Source organism: Coregonus clupeaformis, chromosome 15, assembly GCF_020615455.1.
Source record: "Coregonus clupeaformis isolate EN_2021a chromosome 15, ASM2061545v1, whole genome shotgun sequence".
Lineage (NCBI taxonomy): Eukaryota > Metazoa > Chordata > Actinopteri > Salmoniformes > Salmonidae > Coregonus > Coregonus clupeaformis.
In genome coordinates this window covers 4,672,396-4,694,493 of record NC_059206.1, presented here as the reverse complement: position 1 = coordinate 4,694,493, position 22,098 = coordinate 4,672,396, and the positions used below count along the sequence as shown (strand labels likewise).

Here is a 22,098-nt window from a genome sequence, read left to right as displayed (position 1 = left end):
CAGTGACATCCAGAGAAGGCTTGATTGAATATTGATTGACATTTAGACCACAGGGGTTGCAGGGCCCGGGTCCATGATGTAAACACAGTGATCAAATCACTTGCCCTGCTGCATCAGATGACAGAACACCACAGAGAACCAAGAAGTCACTGGAACTGGTACAAGGGTGGATGCTGGATGTTGCACAACCCCTGTGTGAAGTCACTTCAGTGCTAAAAGCTTCTGTACAAGAGTGGTTTCCATAAAGCGAAGATGGTTGTAACTCTTGGAAACATTTCTTATAGGGCTCCACAACTGATGCCAAAAATGAAACAGTGAGTGTCCTCAGTAACTACTACAAAACCCTTCGGCCATGAAAATCTTGTTGGAGAAAGACTGCTTTCCTCCAATGTAGTATTCAGCTCTGCATCGCTCTCCTTCCTCCATTTGTTTGTCCCATCCTTCGTTTCTTCCAGATGGGACAGTACTCTGTCAGTAACTCCATTCCCACCAGGCCTCCAGCCTGTCTCCACCCTCTCGGTCTCCCTCTCACACACTTGTGCGCTCCCAAACACATAATTACAGCCCATGTAGGTCTATAGGGTAAGTGCAAGTCTCTCATTCCAAGGGTGAGCAAAAATACTTAATTTCCTCCCAACCTCAAAATTGCAGCACCAGGGCTTATAGCTGAGGACTCTTTTAGTCACCAAAATGTACATGAACCACGTGAGACACCCTGCAGTCATAACCAGAGCCATATATTTAGAACTTCTGAATACATGACTCTGAGGCGAGCGCGCACACACACACACACAGCTGGGGATAGGGCAGGCAGGGTGGCTAAAATAAGGAACTGATGTTCCGCTGAGGCCGGCTACTCCATTGGCTCTGTCCAATCAGAGAGAAGTCACTGAGCTAATTATAAAGCCTGTGTTTCTACACTGTCACTATTACTAAGAGTGGCATGACATACCACTACCCACTAGTATAATCACAGTATCAAATCGCAATACATATAGAATCGTGAGAATCGCAATACATATAGAATTGTGAGAATCGCAATATATATCGTATCGGCACCTAAGTATCGTGATAATATCGTATGGTGAAGTCCCTGGCAATTCCCATCCCTACTACCAAATCAAATTGTATTGGTCACATACACATATTTAGCAGATGTTATTGCGGGTGTAGCGAAATGCTTGTGCTCCTAGCTCCAACAGTGCAGTAGTATCTAACAATTCACAACAATACACACAAATCTAAAGTAAAGAATGGAATTAAGAAATACATAAATATTAGGACGGGCAATGTCGGAGTGGCATTGACTAAAATACTGTAGAATACAGTATATACAGTGAGGGAAAAAAGTATTTGATCCCCTGCTGATTTTGTACGTTTGCCCACTGACAAAGAAATGATCAGTCTATAATTTTAATGGTAGGTTTATTTGAACAGTGGGAGACAGAATAACAACAAAAAAATCCAGAAGAACGCATGTGAAAAATGTTATGAATTGATTTGCATTTTAATGAGGGAAATAAGTATTTGACCCCTCTGCAAAACATGACTTAGTACTTGGTGGCAAAACCCTTGTTGGCAATCACAGAGGTCAGACGTTTCTTGTAGTTGGCCACCAGGTTTGCACACATCTCAGGAGGGATTTTGTCCCAATCCTCTTTGCAGATCTTCTCCAAGTCATTAAGGTTTCGAGGCTGACGTTTGGCATATCGAACCTTCAGCTCCCTCCACAGATTTTCTATGGGATTAAGGTCTGGAGACTGGCTAGTGCTTCTTCTTGAGCCACTCCTTTGTTGCCTTGGCCATGTGTTTTGGGTCATTGTCTTGCTGGAATACCCATCCACGACCCATTTTCAATGCCCTGGCTGAGGGAAGGAGGTTCTCACCCAAGATTTGACGGTACATGGCCCTGTCCATCATCCCTTTGATGCGGTGAAGTTGTCCTGTTCCCTTAGCAGAAAAACACCCCCAAAGCATAATGTTTCCACCTCCATGTTTGATGGTGGGGATGGTGTTCTTGGGGTCATAGGCAGCATTCCTCCTCCTCCAAACACGGCGAGTTGAATTGATGCCAAAGAGCTCCATTTTGGTCTCATCTGACCACAACACTTTCACCCAGTTCTTCTCTGAATCATTCAGATGTTCATTGGCAAACTTCAGACGGGCCTGTATATGTGCTTTTTTGAGCAGGGGGAAGTTGCGGGCGCTGCAGGATTTCAGTCCTTCACGGCGTAGTGTGTTACCAATTGTTTTCTTGGTGACTATGGTCCCAGCTGCCTTGATATCATTGACAAGATCCTCCCGTGTAGTTCTGGGCTGATTCCTCACCGTTCTCATGATCATTGCAACTCCATGAGGTGAGATCTTGCATGGAGCCCCAGGCCGAGGGAGAGTGACAGTTATTTTGTGTTTCTTCCATTTGCGAATAATCGCACCAACTGTTGTCACCTTCTCACCAAGCTGCTTGGCAATGTTCTTGTAGCCCATTCCAGACTTGTGTAGGTCTACAATCTTGTCCCTGAGATCCTTGGAGAGCTCTTTTGTCTTGGCCATGGTGGAGAGTTTGGAATCTGATTGATTGATTGCTTCTGTGGACAGGTGTCTTTTATACAGGTAACAAACTGAGATTAGGAGCACTCCCTTTAAGAGTGTGCTCCTAATCTCAGCTCGTTACCTGTATAAAAGACACCTGGGAGCCAGAAATCTTTCTGATTGAGAGGGGGTCAAATACTTATTTCCCTCATTAAAATGCAAATCAATTCATAACATTTTTTACATGTGTTTCTTAGGATTTTGTTGTTGTTATTCTGTCTCTCACTGTTCAAATAAACCTACCATTAAAATTATAGACTGATCATTTCTTTGTCAGTGGGCAAACGTGCAAAATCAGCAGGGGATCAAATACTTTTTTCCCTCACTGTACATATGAAATGAGTAAAGCAGTACTGTATGTAAACATTATTATAGTGACTAGTGTTCCATTATTAAAGTGAAATAGCTGTCTCACATCAGCTGTCCCTATGGGGGAAATAGCCTGAAACAACCCACTCCTAGATAGTCATTTGAACAGCCCAGTGCTGCTCACCACCCCCCACCTAGTCTGTGACAAGCTGGACCCAAACTACAAGTCTCTTTATACAGTGAAGGATGTTGACGTAACCTTGCCTTTCTTAAATTGGCCCTGAGAGGATTAATAAAGTTTTATTGAATTTAAATATAAAATGTCTGGCCCTACCCATGAGAGGGAGCTAGATAGAGAATTCCTAATTCATTCAAAAACTTGATTCTGTACAAAAACAACATAAATCACAAACAGAATACTTTAGGCTACATTAAATATGCGTCAGTAGAATTGTCACAGCAGTTTACTACAATAAGAAATCCCTTGCTGTCCTATTTCACTGTTCCCCTCTACCCCAGGGATAGAAGTTGTTGAAATTTTACAAACAAAAAACATAGCCGCGAGAACAACTGTCACAGCAACAAACATTTACAGGCGCAAAAAGGAAAAATCATAAGGCCCACACACACACAGCTTGTAGTAGTGCAATGGACCCCATTCATCCGAAAGCACTTCAAAGCAGCCTTGAGGACCCCTTTCCTTCATCAGTTAAGACAAGTTTCAAGTTTTATTGTCACGTGCACTAGTACAGTGAAATGCATTTCTTGCTCGCTCTTTCCCAACAATGCAATACAATAAAAAAAGTAGAGTAGAACAAAAACTCACTAGAAATAAGAAGAAAACACAACACACACACACATTAAAAAACACAAACACACAAACTCAATTCTTCCTCCACCCAGTTAATTTTCTCACTGTGGGAGGAAAACGCTAGGATGTGAGATTGGCTTCCGGCTGTTGTTAGCTTTTGGGGCGACACCAGAGGCACAGCATTTGTTACTGTTGAAGCCCTCCCAGTGAACGGAGGATGTGTGTGTGTATGTGAGATGGGGGTTGCAGTCAGGACAGCCACCCTCTGAGGTGCCATCCCAAGTGCCTTCAGCAGACAAAAACACAGAGAACATTTCCAAACAGGTGATGGTGTTTCTCCCCCCTGGGCCTGATACAGCAGCAGCAGGACACTGTCACCATGGTGATAATGGAGCGTGTTGATGTGGCCTGTGACATCAGCGCAAACACCAGTGACGACGAGTCTGTCGGAAGAATAATAGGCCTGATAGAAATGTACACAAGCACATCAGGCACACAGCCTACGGGGAACTCAAATGTAAACGGAAACATCAAACTACCCCAGTGTCATATGTGCGCACACACTCTCTCCCTATCTGCTTCAGTTCAAGTATTGCCCTGTCTGTCAAGGAATTGGTTAAATGATCTCCTCTTAACAATAAGCCTGAGCTATCTGAAGTGTCTCCTTACAGCCCACACAACATACACTCTTCCCTTTGCTCTCTCTCTCTCTCTCTAAGGGGAACAAAACATATGCTTAGTTTTCTCCAGCTCTGCTACACACCCAGTCCTTATGCCACTGGCGTGCATCTGCCTCGTTTGTTTCCATGGAGCACGGGCCAAGCCTAGTCCCCGTTTCCAGCTCAATGGCGTCCAGCATAGTCTGTTGCTCTGCCCTGGGGGGGAAATACAGTGTCTGGGATCGATGGGCACATGTGAAACAGACAGCAGGCTCAAACAGGTGACCCGGTAAACACGCGCAGATGGCAAAACCCCAGGAGACCAGCCACCCACTCACGTCATTCATTCATAGGGCAGAAAACAATTACTATACTTTGTGAATCTTTATTTGTGCACAAAACGCGACCTTTAAAGTCATATCTCTCTCTCTCTCTGTGCGCACATCACGGCAATCCTTGGCTGCTGCCATAACAACTAATTGACCAACAATCGGAAACTTTACGTCTGTTTGGAGTACTCTCTCCGTGGACAACACTCACACCCCCACCCAGTGAGCTACATGCATCACCGCCCAGGGTCGAGAGGCGAAACCGGGAGACAGCTGGAGGGGTGGGATACTAGTAGGGAAAGAGTTTTCAAAAGCAGCGTCAGACCACCCTTGGTTTCCATCCCATTGCACTGAACACCGTGTGTATATATATGCTTTATATTGCATACTGTTAACGTTTTCATCCTAATGTGAATATACTGTCAATAGCGTACCAGACACTGCTAAAACAAATGTCATTGCAAAGCAGATATGCCACGTGCACAATGGAAAGTGAATTTGACAACACAGGGAGGGCGGTGTGACATTACTCCACTTACAGCTGGTGGGTTAAATAGAGTTAGCTAAAGTTACTGAGCCAGCTTGCAAGGTAATTGGCTACCACACAAGATATGCTTGCCAGCTGTGTGGTGTTGTCCCACTGTTTTTATCATCCATCCAGGCAGCGGATAGCTACCGTTTTCTTCAACTGGCTAAGCTAACCTTAGGTATGAAACATCTGCAAAGGAGAAAGGGTAACTAGATAAAGCTGAGAACTAAATGTTTACAGTCATTACTTCGACTACTTAGCAAAATATGTATAAGCTTGCTGCTTAAGGTAAGTAAGGAAAAGAGCTAGCGCTGGAATGTTGGCCAACGCTAACTAGCTAGCTTTTCTACACCGCTATCCCTACCCACACAGCTATGGTATGGAACACCCGTTCGTTCGACTGGGTAAGACAGAAAACCAATCTCCTGCACACGAGCACGGCTAGCAAAAAGCTTGTACTATGTATGCCTGCCAATATTTGAAGACCCCCGAATGAGACTCACAAACCGGGCCTACCCATCCCCAATGTGTGAAATTCCAGTACCCGACATGGTGCAGAAGTATGATGAGGGGCCAGTCGGCTGGGCTGCTTACCTTGCTTACTCTCTATTTTCCCCGACATTTCGTAGCCAGCAGTGATTTCACTCGCCGTAAAAAACAAAAACTTAACTAGCCAGAAACCAAAGCGTCTCGCCGTGTCTCCCTCGATTATTCCTGCATTCTTGGCTCACACATGTGTCAGTAAGATGAATTCGCTGGAGGTACGAGACCAGATTTGTGGCACACATCAACGTGTGAAACTGTTTCTCTCTGTGTCCAAGCAATTTTCACTGAGCGGAGAGTCCAACACATGAGCGCTGCCTTGACCCCGTGCGTCCTCCGCATGATGCACAACAGCACCTCCTCGCGCATGGAATTAGCTACATCGTTCTGTCAACAAGAGGGATTTTAATTTAAATGGAAAGTGCCCCCTGTGGCAACAATCTGTGAAGCATTTTGGGCTGGTCAGAGGTGAGCAATACAATCAAACCGTTTCTAACAGTACTCCGACCAAATACAATAGGCTTATACATTTGTATTTAGGTTTATTTTAAATCTTTATGAAGTCAATCTTGGCTGTAGAAATATATAATTGTTGTCAGAGTGCCCTCTACTGGATATTTTGTAAAGTATGTGAAAGTATTCTATATTATAAGTCTTATAAAATATACTGTATGAGGTTGCTCAGTGTCTGTCAACCCTGGTGGCCCTAACAGACAATCATATGCCTACTTAAAGGACATAATCCTGGTTTAGTGCTTAAATTAAAGCACTCACAAAGCAGTGTCTGGCACATCATGAAGTAGTCAGTGTGAGGATGCCCTTCTTGTTCTGAATAATTTATATGACTGGCAGAGTGGATCTACGTTCCCTCCTGTCAGTGTGGAGTGATCTGGGTCACCCGCTGATCTCCTGAGGGGCCAGGGGAGAAGAATGGAGTGGAATCTTGGACCTCAAGCTGAGAGGTTGACATGGACATGACTCAAGCTTTTCTCTCAAATCTTCGGCATTTGTGGTATATCACTGTTGAGTTATAGTACATTGTCCTATCAATGTGTGGTGCCAGTTGTAATTGCAGCAGATATATTTGCAATGTGAGAAGAGTGTACTAAAGTCACATGGAGCAGGCCTGCCCTCTGACTTTAGGTAATTCATGTGTATGGGTACATATCTGTACAGTATGTGTGTGCGCATGCACACATTGGTGTGTGTGTACACTGTGTGTGTGTGGAATGCATTTCCAGGGGCTATGGTGAAATCACAGAGAGGAAAAATGGAACAGTGAGTTCCTGAGGAGAGACGGGCCTGTCAGGACAGGATAGAGCACTGCTCATTGACAGAATGATTGTCTGCTAGTTAGCTGTTTCCCTATGGGTGCCTCAACATACAGCACAGCCAATGCCTCTGCCAGTTCTTCCACGTAGCTCTAAGCTCCTGCTATTTACTCCATATCACTGAGTGATTAGTCAGTGTCATTCCATTCAATATTGTTCACATTATTTATTTTGATTGTCACCCACAATGTTGTTCATTGGCTGCAGGTGAGTTTTGTTTGATAGTGTCACCCACAATGTGATTTTGTATGTAGACACGTTAGTGTACTTTGTACAGTGGTGTGGTGTGTAGTAGATATGACCAACTTTGCCCCGGGCCTTTATTAGGAAAGAGGAAAACGGATGAGGAAGTAGAATATTGATGATGACGATGATATCAGGGTAGTCAACTCAAGGGTTGGTCACTGTATTAATAAGGATATTTTACACAGAGCATTACATGTACTGTATTAGAGTGTTACGCAATCCTGGTCCTGGTACCCAAAGGTACGTCATGCTACAGCCACATTTAATCCAAACAGTGACAATGTAACCTACTTTGGCCTTTCCACTTCTAGTGATCACCTGGTGGTAGATGTGTTTGTTTGTCGCCATTTTTGGTAGAATCAAAGATTGTACAGTCAGGTTTCCAGTTTCCACCCTTCTGCTAGAATCAGAACCAGAATAGAAAAGCTACTGGTGGACACCTAGGGGCCACACTTTGACAACACACTCTGAGTGACAGAAAAAGAGAGGAAAAGCAAAGCACTGCCATTCTTTTATTTTCCACCAAGCGGTGCTCCAAGGCTGCGTTAGATCCATGTGTTTAGAGCGGGACTCACTGAGTCTCCATTGTGCAATATGTTGGATTGGATTCTGTATGACACCATCTCAGAACAATAACAGTACTGTATACTGTTACTATGGTAATAACATCTAATTAAACTCTAACCCCCCAAAGGAAGTAGTATTGTAAGAACTTTCTGAGTATTCAAATGGAAAAGTCTAAACAGAATCCTTGGGACGTCCTAACTCTGACGTCATACCATTGAAGTTGACATTTAAAATGGTTAAGGGTTAAGGTTAGGTTATGGTTAAGGTTAGGGTTTAGGGTCGGGACTTCCCACTAACCATATTCAAAGTGCCAGTTCTCACAGAATTTGATAAATCAGACTATTATCCTGATTTAACAAGAGACTGTGAGAAGTTTGGGTATGGTTTGTGGTCAGAGGTTTAAAATGGAGATATGGATCAAATAATCGGTTATTCAGGGGTGATGTGGGAGTTCCAGAGCTGGACTGGTTTTGTTTCTGACTGCTGGACTGATCTAGTTTAGTCTGGATCTGTTTTACAGAAGGCCACCAGTAGATAACAAGGGGTTTAGTCTGGAGCTCAGGGGCATAGTGGGCCTGTTTTTAGAACAGTAGGATGTCAGTACAGAGGGAGCAGAGAGACGTAGCCTATGTTTGATCTCCACGATGGTGGGCGTAGAGCAGAGAGCTCAAACCCAGTTTAGGTTTCCGTTAACCTTGGGCTGGCCACCGGGACTCTCCCTCCCTCACACATCAGAGAGCTGCGGAGAGAGGGAGGAATCAGTGAGGCTTAGAAAGACTGAATACATTTTCAGAAGGGGAAAAAAACACCCAACAACAAATGGAGTCCTCTGTCTTTGGCCCCTCTGCGATGACACGCCATCGACTGCATTTCTCAGAAGCATTTTGTTCAATGGCGGAATTAAGATGAACGGCCCAAGATAGCGTTGGGGGGTTTGAACCGTAGCCGATACAGCCAGGAGATTGGAGGGTTGAGCCGTGGGCGACGAGTTACGAGGTGTCCAGGTTGGAACCCTCAATACTGCATGAGAGTAGAGCACTCTGTCACTGACACAAACATACAGATACACATGGAGACAAGGTCAGGAGACTAGGAGGAGAGCTATAGGAAGGCACTTACACACACATAAACCGACAGATGTGCAAGGGCACACGCACTGTATGAAATACTATTTTTACACACCTATTCACAGACCAACAAAGACACAAAGGTTAAAATAATCTCTCACATCCAGCCTCTCAGACACACACAGTACACACACACACACACACACTGGCTCTAACACATAGGAATGATTTCTGTGCTGAGCCAGGCATTGTTGTGCTGCTGCTCTTTGCAGCGCTACGGGGCGGTTGCCTTGGCTGGCTTTTGGAGAGCAGAGCTGCTTTTCAGGATCTCTCTGTCCTAGCGCTCTGACAGTGGGGATTCTCTCTCTCTGTCTCTGTCTCTCCCTCTGTGGAACGTTCAAACGGTGGGGTTGACCCCTCTCTGTGGTCTTCGTCACCAGACCTCCTGACTGACATTTCACTCCGAGAGCAGAGGGAGGCCGCAGCCAGGCTGCGCTCTAGGCCCCGTAGGAACCCTCCGTCTCAGAGGTCAATGGAAGACCCCAGGGGACACAGACAGCGGTCAATAGGCCATAGAGAGAGAGTGGCAACGGCCCCAAGACACATCCCTGTGGTACACCCCCACGTAACTCTCTCCACTCATTTAGTAAATGTCATCCATTCATCCTGTCCTTCATTCAGCTATGCAGGACGGAAGCATTTAATGAAGCGTTTGAAGTCGCCCCTTAAGGCCACCTCTGCCATACAGGACACCCCCCTAGGTGACCTCTGACTCCTGCAGTATCAGATTCACAGTAATACTGTAATATCTATTGTTATTATTCAACACAACAGCTGGCGTTGTATTATTCATACAACAGAGACATTTTGTTTGGAATTCTAGATTTATTGTTTTGGTACAATTTTTTAAAAATATTTCATAAACAATACAAAACATACACATACGACAACATCATACAAACATCAACTATATCCCACCTGCCCAGACCCACTAGCATACACCCCCATCTCCATCAACTATATCCCACCTGCCCAGACCCACTAGCACACACCCCATCTCCATCAACTATATCCCACCTGCCCAGACCCACTAGCACACACCCCCATCTCCATCAACTATATCCCACCTGCCCAGACCCACTAGCACACACCCCATCTCCATCAACTATATCCCACCTGCCCAGACCCACTAGCATACACCCCCATCTCCATCAACTATATCCCACCTGCCCAGACCCACTAGCACACACCCCATCTCCATCAACTATATCCCACCTGCCCAGACCCACTAGCACACACCCCCATCTCCAGCACCCGCATCACTTTCCACCACATGGCCTGAAACTGCATCATTTTGTTTCTCTCAGTAGCCCACGCACATTAAATATGTAAATAATAAATAATTCGATTTTTCCATTGTGTTAATGATGGCGGATTTATTGATTTCTACGTTTTTAGTATACATTTTATTCAAGATGCGTGATGAAAAGAGAATCATCCAACCCATCGGGTATCTCACTACACCCCAATATGCCATGTCTTGAAATATGCAGACAGACGGGGCCACACTTGAAATATTTCTGACAGACAACTTTCTAGCTCCGCCCACAACTTCCAGACTTTTTAGTATTCCCAGAAAACATGGATTATTGAGTAATTATTAGCTTTACACTTAAGACATGACTCTGCCATTGTGCTGTATAATTTATGAATTTTGTCTCTTGTATAATACATTCTATACATTAGTTTATACTGGATTAAGCGTAGATTTTTGTTAACTTTAATTTAATTAGTTATGCTCCAACTTTCCCTTCATCTTGTGCCAACATCCGTTATTTTTAAGTCTTGGTTCCAAAAAGAGCTTGTCAGTTGGATATGCTCTCTACAAGGTTTTATATATCTTACCTATCAGTTTTGTTTGGAATTCAATGAAACTTTATGTTTTGGGTGAGTGAAGATGGCTAAAAACAACAAGCACTGCCTCAAAAGTTTTTTATTTTTTTTACAGGGGCAGGTGGTGAAAATAGTCTGGAGAGGCAGGGGCATCTGGAGAGGCAGGGGGGCCTGTGGGTCTGGAGAGGCAGGGGGGTCTGTAGAGGCAGGGGGGTCTGTGGGTCTGTAGAGGCAGGGGGGTCTGTGGAAGGTGGTGGTTTATTCATCCATTATGGTCCTGCTGTGGTCTGCCCATGGGGTGCTATACTGCCTAGTAGGTCTGTGGATTACCAGTCTGATAATCCACATAAGGGCAGTTCACTGTACCAGGCCCACTGATTAAGTAAGTAATGGATTGGATCAGGTAGTTACTGGTAAATTAAGAATAGTATTGCACGCAATTCAAGCCTTAGGTAGAATAAGATGGCTGTGTTTTTCTGGCGCTAGAATTAGGTAGGTGAGTGCATTTATGAATTCATGAAGTGTTGCAGTGGAAAAATGAAAGCGGTGCTTTTTCTTTGACATATTTAATGTGTGGCTCAGACTGTCACATGCAGAGCAAGTCAGACTTAATCGCTCCCACTGTTGGGCGAAAACACACACTGACAGGTCATTATCAATGTAGAGCTGCACGCACACGCACGCACACACACACACGTTTATAAACACGTACACACAGCACCTGTTTAGAAACGCATACACATTTTAAAACACGCACACACACACACCCCAACATCCCTCTCAGTATATATCCCACCGACAAACACACAGAGAGAACCACAGACACCAAACTCCAGCGAACAGGAACAGTAGCAGTCAGTCTGGCAGGCAGCACTGTAACGCTGTGTTGACAACTTTCCAGGAGCTCATTTTGCAAAGGAAGGTACATCTGTTGAGCCGTGACAGACTGTGACAGCCACTGGGTTGTTCAGGCGGCTTTTTCACTGTGATGTAGTGTGGTGAACTCCAGGTTCCTTCTATGCACACTGAGTAACCCAGTTTACATTCTGTAGGAGAGGAACTGAGAGGAGCCCCGAAGCCTCACAGAACAGCTATGGTATTGCACTGGATACTGTTTGTTTAATTGTCAAAAACAAATCCTGCTATAAGAAACATGAAACAGCGGATCCTCCCAAAGCTACACACATTAACAAAACACACATACCGGTAGACTCACAGACATCAGATGCTCTGTCTCTTTCTGTCTCCATCTCTACAGTGTTATAGAATTCAGACTGTCTGGGGAATTTCCATGTAAAAAAAAAAACATCAGCACTAACGTGAAGTTCATAGGAGCATATCAAATTTGGTGTCAAATCAAAGCTAAGAGTCTATATTTTCGAGAAATTAAGGCATATATAAAAGGCATATAATTGTTCTAAAATGTTCCTTCCTAAAAAAAAAGAGGAATAAGCGAAGGCTTTGATTTCTGGTCACACAGATGGAGAAGGGCTCTTTAGAAAACATCTGGCAGAAGAAGTCTTAAAGGGTATTAGAAATACATCAAAACACAGTAATGTTGAAGTAAAGACCCCTGCCAACTAAATCAACATTTTATATTTAGTTTTGCAGAAATGAGTTGCTTTCTGTAAGTTTAATAAATATTGCCTGGTGTCTTGTCATTCTGTTACCAAAAACCCACAACATATCTTTAAGATATTTTAGAATTTCTCTCCCTCATGAGGAGGGAGGATAATGACAGTTCAGAGGTAACAAGTAAAGGTAGACCTACCAAGTAGTTAGTGTTTTTACTGATAACGGTTTGGTTTAGGATTTATTAAGTGATTAAAACGCCCAAAAATCTGTAGTAGAATGACTGCAACTGAATTGGCTACAAGGGGAATTCATAGTAGTCACAAACCACAGTTGGCTTGCCTGCTACTGTCCTCCCTTCCACTGGCATACTGTTATATTCAGCTCATAACTGTTCTTTCTAGTGTGAAAACAGTCTGGACAATCCCTCCTTCCCTCTCTCCAGTTAATGTCACCGCTCCCGGATCTTACTGACAGCTACCCATGAGCTACCTCTCTTTCCATTTATCGTAACCAGCCCTCTCACCCACTGAGGGCCGACCGACACCGGACATCCATGGAAGTTGAAAAGTAGTAGGCATTTTGTCAGTCCACATCTAAACCAATCATAGATGTCTGTTTCACAGGTTTGGACAACACGGCACAGTACAGTAGAGTACAGTACAGAAAAGTATAGGTCAGTATACTGTTTTGTACTTTACTGTACTGAACTGTACTCTAGTTTACTGTACTGTACTCTACTGTGAGTTCCAAACTTGTAAAATATATGACTGGTACAGATTTGGTGACCAACCAAATGTGGTCTTGTTTGGGAGCAGAGCTCATTAGAATAGTAGCCAGTGTGTAGTATAATACCCAAACATGCAAAGGTGGGATATTATGTTTTTTCGACCTTTGTGTACCTATTCAGGGTACATGAAGAGCATGACATTCATCATTATGCATTTCTGTATAGGACAGATCAGGGACCCATGATGTCATTCTGTTACCATCATTCTGTTACCGGGTGTTAATCCACTTCACTTACTGTAGTTCAATAACCAAAATATTTTTTCTAACTCAAGGTTTCATATTATAGCTGGCACCCCATTCTTTCTGCAGACATCTTTGAATCTTAATTCAAAGTTTTTTACTGTCATTCTGTTACCTAAATTTACATCTGCACTGTTCTTTGAGTAAATGTGTTTTTGTAAAATGTTCAGTGGAAATTGTTAAAAGTAGTCCACTTTAAATGTAGTATGGTTTGTTTAACTTTGCAATAAACATTTTTTTTTGTTTGGCATACTTTTAAAGTGGAAAATCGAAGTCTCAGCGTCATTCTATTACAGTGGAATTGCCCTCTGTCTTCAAACATCTCTCATACATAGCCCAAATTCCATTGCTGAAGAAGGATCTATGCTGGCTTGTCTGCATGTTTGCTCTTTACTCGGGTTGAGGTCACTGCCCTGGGACAGTGTGTGTGGTGTTGAGTGACCCAGACAGACCCATATAAAAACCATTACCTGCTGCTTCATTCCTACATTCCTGTAGCCCAGTTTCACACTACTGAGCTGAGCCAAGCTGTACTGCGTTGGCCTGGTTCTTTATGTTAAAATAAAATATCAGAGCCAGCCAGCACAATAGTGTGAAAAGGGTATTAGAGAGGGGCAAATGGGTCTAAAGAGTAGCAGAGGTTAAAAGTAATCTAAATCCAGCGTTAATCTGATGAACACTCCATCCATCCACTGGAACAAAGGCAGATTATCATCAGGAGTGGTAGAAAAGGGGATTAGAGAAGGATCAATAGCTGGAACATAAATGTGCAGTGATTTCAGAGACAAAGGAGTAATCCTCAAGGCAGTTGTTTTTGAGTTGTTTCTGTAAATCCACAAATAACACAGGAGCAGGGGATGACAGGCACAAGACCCCATATGAGTGACAGTTATACATACATAGGAGATACTGTATATCAGGTGTAGGACCCAGACAAAGAGACAGGGGAGAATAGGCCACCTCAGTGACCTCAGAATGGCAATGGTCTCAAGACGCATTCCTGTGGAATACCCCCTCCTACTCACCACTCACTTAGTGGTGTAAATATCTTCCACCAAGAGTGTGAATTACAGTGGGGAAAAAAAGTATTTAGTCAGCCACCAATTGTGCATGTTCTCCCACTTAAAAAGATGAGAGAGGCCTGTACTTTTCATCATAGGTACACGTCAACTATAACAGACAAATTGAGAAAAGAAATTCCAGAAAATCACATTGTAGGATTTTTAATGAATTTATTTGCAAATTATGGTGGAAAATAAGTATTTGGTCAATAACAAAAGTTTCTCAATACTTTGTTATATACCCTTTGTTGGCAATGACACAGGTCAAACGTTTTCTGTAAGTCTTCACAAGGTTTTCACACACTGTTGCTGGTATTTTGGCCCATTCCTCCATGCAGATCTCCTCTAGAGCAGTGATGTTTTGGGGCTGTCGCTGGGCAACACGGACTTTCAACTCCCTCCAAAGATTTTCTATGGGGTTGAGATCTGGAGACTGGCTAGGCCACTCCAGGACCTTGAAATGCTTCTTACGAAGCCACTCCTTCGTTGCCCGGCGGTGTGTTTGGGATCATTGTCATGCTGAAAGATCCAGCCACGTTTCATCTTCAATGCCCTTGCTGATGGAAGGAGGTTTTCACTCAAAATCTCACGATACATGGCCCCATTCATTCTTTCCTTTACACGGATCAGTCGACCTGGTCCCTTTGCAGAAAAACAGCCCCAAAGCATGATGTTTCCACCCCCATGCTTCACAGTAGGTATGGTGTTCTTTGGATGCAACTCAGCATTCTTTGTCCTCCAAACACGACTGAGTTGAGTTTTTACCAAAAAGTTCTATTTTGGTTTCATCTGACCATATGACATTCTCCCAATCCTCTTCTGGATCATCCAAATGCACTCTAGCAAACTTCAGACGGGCCTGGCTTAAGCAGGGGGACACGTCTGGCACTGCAGGATTTGAGTCCCTGGCGGCGTAGTGTGTTACTGATGGTAGGCTTTGTTACTTTGGTCCCAGCTCTCTGCAGGTCATTCACTAGGTCCCCCTGTGTGGTTCTGGGATATTTGCTCACCGTTCTTGTGATCATTTTGACCCCACGGGGTGAGATCTTGCGTGGAGCCCCAGATCGAGGGAGATTATCAGTGGCCTTGTATGTCTTCCATTTCCTAATAATTGCTCCCACAGTTGATTTCTTCAAACCAAGCTGCTTACCTATTGCAGATTCAGTCTTCCCAGCCTGGTGCAGGTCTATAATTTTGTTTCTGGTGTCCTTTGACAGCTCTTTGGTCTTGGCCGTAGTGGAGTTTGGAGTATGACTGTTTGAGGTTGTGGACAGGTGTCTTTTATATGGTTAACAAGTTCAAACAGGTGCCATTAATACAGGTAACGAGTGGAGGACAGAGGAGCCTCTTAAAGAAGAAGTTACAGGTCTGTGAGAGCCAGAAATCTTGCTTGTTTGTAGGTGACCAAATACTTATTTTCCACCATAATTTGCAAATAAATTCATAAAAAATCCTACAATGTGATTTTCTGGATTTTTTTTCCTAATTTTGTCTGTCATAGTTGACGTGTACCTATGATGAAAATTACAGGCCTCTCTCATCTTTTTAAGTGGGAGAACTTGCACAGTTGGTGGCTGACTAAATACTTTTTTTCCCCACTGTATACCGTGACATTCGGGAGAGTCTCGCGCTTGCACAAAAAAAAGCTGCCCCGTAATTCGCACCCCCCTGCCCCGTAATTTGCACTTGGCCAGTCACTGATATTGATCAATTAAATCAGTTGATGAAATACATTATTAGAGTCAGGTGGTGCCTGGTTGGAACTAAACCCTGCACTACCTGTGCGGCACTACAGGACCAGGGTTGTTTACGTCGATACTCTATGCATATCATCATTACATCACTTCTTATCACTTTTCACACTTATCGACTGTACAGCAAGATAACAAAAAGTAATACCCACCACAGCCAATATCCACCACGGCCTCACAAGTCTCACCCAGTCAGGATGGTGAGACTGCCAGCAACTGATTTTTTTTTTGTGGCCCCAAACGGTAGGTGAACTCTTCATGTTCAGCCCAGCATCCCATTAAAATGCAGGCCTTCACCAAAATGGCAGCCACACAGAGAGAGCAGAGGGAATGAAATCTGGATGCAGATTGCCTGCCATTTCAAAGACAAAATGGCAGCCGTGAGTGATAAATAGATGAAAATTACCCCACAGTTTCCCGGGCCCCTCTGCCCCAGTCTTTGATCTCTGCTCCTAATGAGTGTTCAAAACGGAGCCAGAGATGAGAAGACCAATGCTTTTCAAACGGACCATTGATTTTGGGGGAAGACCTGGGGTTTAAGAGAACCCGATTTGGTTTGATTTGATTTGAACCACATTACAAGACGATGGCACTACTACGAACATTAGTATTCTCAAGAACTAGCCTATCTAGCCAATCCACTGAATTTAAGGTCATTTTCATCATAATGAACTGAAAATGATACACACACGTTTCTGCAAGAAGTCAAAAAAGGCTTGTTGTATACTGTAAACACGTAACTTAACAATGTCAATAATTCTCTTTGTAGAAAAACGCCGCCCCACGCCCACCTCGTGGTAAATATGTCGGCTGGATTTGTAGGGGTTGGATTAAGTGCTAAACCACAGGTGGGCTGAGAGATTGCCAGGGGGGAAATATTTGTTCAGCCCACCAAAGTGCTTGTGTGTACAGAACCTTGAGTTAAAGCAGCAAAGCAAAATCTCTCTGTGTAAAAATATGCGGCTGGAGATCCAATCAAAAGGAATATTTAATGTGTTCCGCCTTGTTCGGATTCCAAGTACAGAATGCTAGTGTGTGTGTGGGTGTGTTCTCAACTTTACCAGGTGACAGACACATACTACTGTAGTGTTCAATATACAGTACTAAGATACCTAGAAAATGGATGCCTGTACAGTACATCAAATCACAGGCATGAACAATTACACAGCATCTAAAACTAAATGGGACCAACAATGGTGTTGTGGACCAATCAAAAAACGGTAACATTTGGCTAATCATTTTATACTGAGGATGAGATGGCAGGTAGCCTAGTTAAGAGCGTTGGGCCTGTAACTGAAAGGTTGCTAGTTTGAATCCCTGAGCCGTCTAGGTGAAAAATCTGTTGATGTGCCCTTGAGCAAGGCACTTAACCATAATTGCTCCTGTAAGTCATTCTGGATAAGCGTGTCTACTAAATGACTAAAATGTAAAAAATGATGAAACCGTTAGCGGAAGGATTGGTCTTAACCCGTGACTCATTGAAAGTCCTTAATGATGATACTCTAACTCAAACCCCCTCAGGCCGCAGAAGCAGCAAGACATCAAAGAACATCTTGACAGACAATCAGACTCTGTGTTGCATGTTAAACCCTCTCTTCTTTGTAAGTGTATTATTTAAAAAAGCCCTCACGCATCATCAACATAAATGTCATCAGCCTCACTAAATGTACTGGATGGGAGACCTGAGGACATGCACCTTTTCATACACTCCTTCAGATATATTTTTTCACGGTCATCAAACGACTCAGGCAGTGTGTGTGTTAATGTGTGTGTGTGTGGGTGGTTGCATTTGTGTGTGTGTGTGTGTGTTCGTAGCCAGGGCCTGCTTAAGCATCATTAGAGGCGTGTGCGTGCGCATGTGTGTGTGTGTGTATGTGCCTGCCTGCCTGTGTACGCGTGTGTGTGTGTGTGTGTGTGTGTGTGTGTGTGTGTGTTTGTGGACACTCGCTAATTATGGCTAAGCTCTCCCTCTCCAACACATTCCAGAGCTTGTCTCCTTTGTTCCTTTGTTCCTTCACACAGCCGTCAGTCCATCGGTAACGATGTTCTCTCATCAGATGTTCTCAACATAAATAGAGTGTTTGGTATTATAATCCGGCTCGGCTTAGTTAGAGACAAATGACTTGACTAATTTCACAATGTTATGTGGTTGTGAGGAAATGATTAAAGATGCATACTGTTATCAAAGGATGATAGACTGGTGTGTGTGTGTGTTTGTGTGGGGCGGGGGTCTCTGTGTGTGTGTGTGTGTGGGGGGTCTCTGTGTGTGTGTGGGGGGGGTCTCTGTGTGTGTGTGTGGTGCAGGGGTCTCTGTGTGTGTGTGTGTGTGTGTGTGGAGCGGGGGTCTCTGTGTGTGTGTGTGTGTGTGTGGGGGGTCTCTGTGTGTGCGTGTGTGTGGGGGCGGGGGTCTCTGTGTGTGTGTGTGGTGCAGGGGTCTCTGTGTGTGTGTGTGTGTGTGTGTGTGTGTGGAGCGGGGGTCTCTGTGTGTGTGTGTGTGTGTGTGTGGGGGGGTCTCTGTGTGTGCGTGTGTGTGGGGGCGGGGGTCTCTGTGTGTGTGTGTGGGGGCGGGGGACTGTGTGTGTGTGTGTGTGTGGGGGCAGGGGTCTCTGTGTGTGTGTGTGGGGGCGGGGGTCTGTGTGTATGTGTGTGTGTGTGGGGGGCGGGGGGTCTCTGTGTGGGTGTGTGTGGGGGGCGGGGGTCTCTGTGTGTGTGAGTGTGTGGGGCGGGGGTCTCTGTGTGTGTGGTGCAGGGGTCTCTGTGTGTGTGGGGGGGTCTCTGTGTGTGCGTGTGTGTAGGGCGAGGGTCTGTGTGTGTGTGGGGGGGGGGGGCTCTGTGTGTGGGTGTGTGTGGGGCGGGGGTCTCTGTGTGTGTGTGTGTGGGGGGGTCTCTGTGGACACACCTTCAAATTAGTGGATTCAGCTATTTCAGCCACACCCTGACAGGTGTATTAAATGGACCACACAGCCATGCAATCTCCATAGACAAACACTGACAGTAGAATGGCCTTACTGAAGAGCTCAGTGACTTTCAACGTGGCACCATCATAGGATGCCACCTTTCCAACAAGTCAGTTCATCAAATTTCTGCCCTGCTAGAGCTGCCCCAGTCAACTGTAAGTGCTGTTATTGTGAAGTGGAAATGTCTAGGAGCAACAACGGCTCAGCCGCGAAGTGGTAGGCCACACAAGCTCACAGAACGGGACCGCTGAGTGCTGAAGCGTGTAGCACGTAAAAATAATCTGTCCTCGGTTGTAACAGTCACTGCCGAGTTCCAAACTGCATCTGGAAGCAAAGTCAGCACAATAACTGTTCGTCGGGAGCTTCATGAAATGGTTTTCTATGGCCGAGCAGCCACACACAAGCCTAAGATCACCATGCGCAATGACAAGCGTCGGCTGGAGTGGTGTAAAGCTCGCCACCATTGGACCCTGGAGCAGTGGAAACGTGTTCTCTGGAGTGATGAATCACGCGTCACCATTTGGCAGTCCAACAGACAAATCTGGCTTTGGCGGATGCCAGGAGAACACTACCTGCCCCAAATACATAGTGCCAACTGTAACGTTTGGTGGAGGAGGAATAATGGTCTGGGGCTGTTTTTCATGGTTCGGGCTAGGCCTCTTAGTTCAAGTGAAGGGAAATCTTAACGCTACAGCATACAATGACATTCTTGACGATTCTATGCTTCCAACTTTGTGGCTACAGTTTGGGGAAGGCCCTTTCCTGTTTCAGCATGACAATGCCCCAGTGCAAAAAGCGAGGTCCATACAGAAATGGTTTGTCGAGATTGGTATGGAAGAACTTGACTGGCCTGCACAAAGCCCTGACCTCAACCCAATCGAACACCTTTGGGATGAATTGGAACGCTGACTGCGAGCCAGGCCTAATCGCCCAACATCAGTGCCCGACCTCACTAATGCTCTTGTGGCTGAATGGAAGCAAGTCCCCGCAGCAATGTTCCAACATCTAGTGGAAAGCTTTTCCAGAAGAGTGGAGGCTGTTATAGCAGCAAAGGGGCGGACCAACTCCATATTAATGCCCGTGAGTTTGGAATGAGATGTTTGATGAGCAGGTGTCCTCATATTTTTGGTCATGTAGTGTATCTCTCCCTCCATTTATCTCTCCCTCTACACACACACACACACACACACACACACACACACACACACACACTCACGGAGGTGCACAAACACATACGCATGCGCACGCAGGTATACATGCATGCACGCAAGCACCCCCTCCCCCCTACATCCAAACCTGACCACAGTTGTTGCCCTCCACCATCACTCCAGGTCATATCCCATTTAGCAGAGGAGAGAAACCAAATAATGGATTCCATTGGTACTGTACCAGTGTGAGTTGAACCACTCACCTTCACCGGGATGTCTATGTCGATCTGCTCTAGAATATTAACACCTGAACACACCAGGAGTATTTCTACGGCTGTTCTGGGATCAGACCATGTTGACATCACTTCATAAACTGCACTGCCCCCTTGTTCCCTGGTTGCCCGGGGCGATAACAGATTAGAGCGTAATGTGGACTGATCTCTCTCCCTCACAGGCCCGGCCCTGACAGAACCCTACAGCTCACTGCAGTGCACTCATCTCCACACACAGGGGTGCTGGTGTGTGTGTGTGTTTATGTGTGGCTAGATGTGCAAGACTGTGTGTCTGTCACTGTGCATTGGTGTGTGTGCACGCATGTTGGGGGTTATTTTTCGTGATATCCAATTGGTAGGTACAGTCTTGTCCCATCGCTGCAACTCCACTACGGACTCAGGAGAGGCGAAGGTCGAGAGCCATGCATCCTCGGAAACACGACCCTGCCAAGCCACACTGCTTCTTGACACACTGCCCGCTTAACACGGAAGCCAGCCGCACCAATGTGTTGGAGGAAACACTGTACAACTGGTGACCGAAGTCAGCGTGCATGCTCCCGGTCCACCACAGGAGCCACTAGAGCGCAATGGGTCAATGACATCCCGGCCAGCGAAACCCTTCCCTAACCCGGACGACGCTGGGCCAATTGTGCGCAAGCCTCATGGGTCTCCCGGTCACGGCCGGCTGCGACACAGCCTGGGATCGAACCCGGGTCTGTAGTGACACCTCTAGCACTGCAATGCAGTGCCTAAGACAGCTGCGCCACTCGGGAGGCCCCCACTGCATTTAACATTTTTTTCTTCATTTTTTTCTTCTGGATCTTTCTGCAGGTTAATTTCTCTCTTTCCATCTCTAGGCTGTCAACTCCGGGTTCTGAGTCATTTTTTACAGGCCGCCGTTGCCGAGGACGGACTGATTGAGTTGTGGGCTTTTTCTGAGAGGGTAAAGAACAAGATTAATGTGCAACCACTAGAACCGTCCCCCCGGAAAACACAGCCAGGTAAAGCAGGCCCTACAGACAAAAGGAATGTCAAATAATAGTAGTTGATAAACAAAAGCAAATGACTTTAGATTAGACCAGGGGTCTGATGTAATATGTACACCTAGACCCTTCCTAATGTCTGACACCGGTGTGTGGGGGGTAGGTGTGTTTGTGTGTGTGGGGGGTAGGTGTGTTTGTGTGTGTGGGGGGTAGGAGTGCTTGTGTGTGTGGGGGGGTAGGTGTGTTTGTGTGTGGGGGGATAGGTGTGTTTGTGTGTGTGGGGGGTAGGAGTGTGTGGGGGGGTTAGGTGTGTTTGTGTGTGTGTGGGGGGGTAGGTGTGTTTGTGTGTGGGGGTAGGTGTGTTTGTGTGTGGGGGGGTAGGTGTGTTTGTGTGTGTGGGGGGTAGGTGTGTTTGTGTGTGGGGGGTAGGTGTGTTTGTGTGTGTG

General features: G+C 45.3%; 1 protein-coding gene across 1 annotated transcript in view; it reads right to left on the bottom strand.

The window, feature by feature from the left end:
- rapgef1b (Rap guanine nucleotide exchange factor (GEF) 1b) overlaps nt 1-6,100 on the bottom strand; it is a 77,593-nt gene extending 71,493 nt beyond the window's left edge. The window contains exon 1 of the mRNA XM_041897644.2: nt 5,824-6,100. Within this exon, the coding sequence (XP_041753578.2) occupies nt 5,824-5,851 (28 nt within the window). The 5' untranslated portion in view covers nt 5,852-6,100. The remainder of the gene's footprint in view (nt 1-5,823) is intronic.
- Between the last annotated feature and the right edge of the window lie 15,998 nt (nt 6,101-22,098).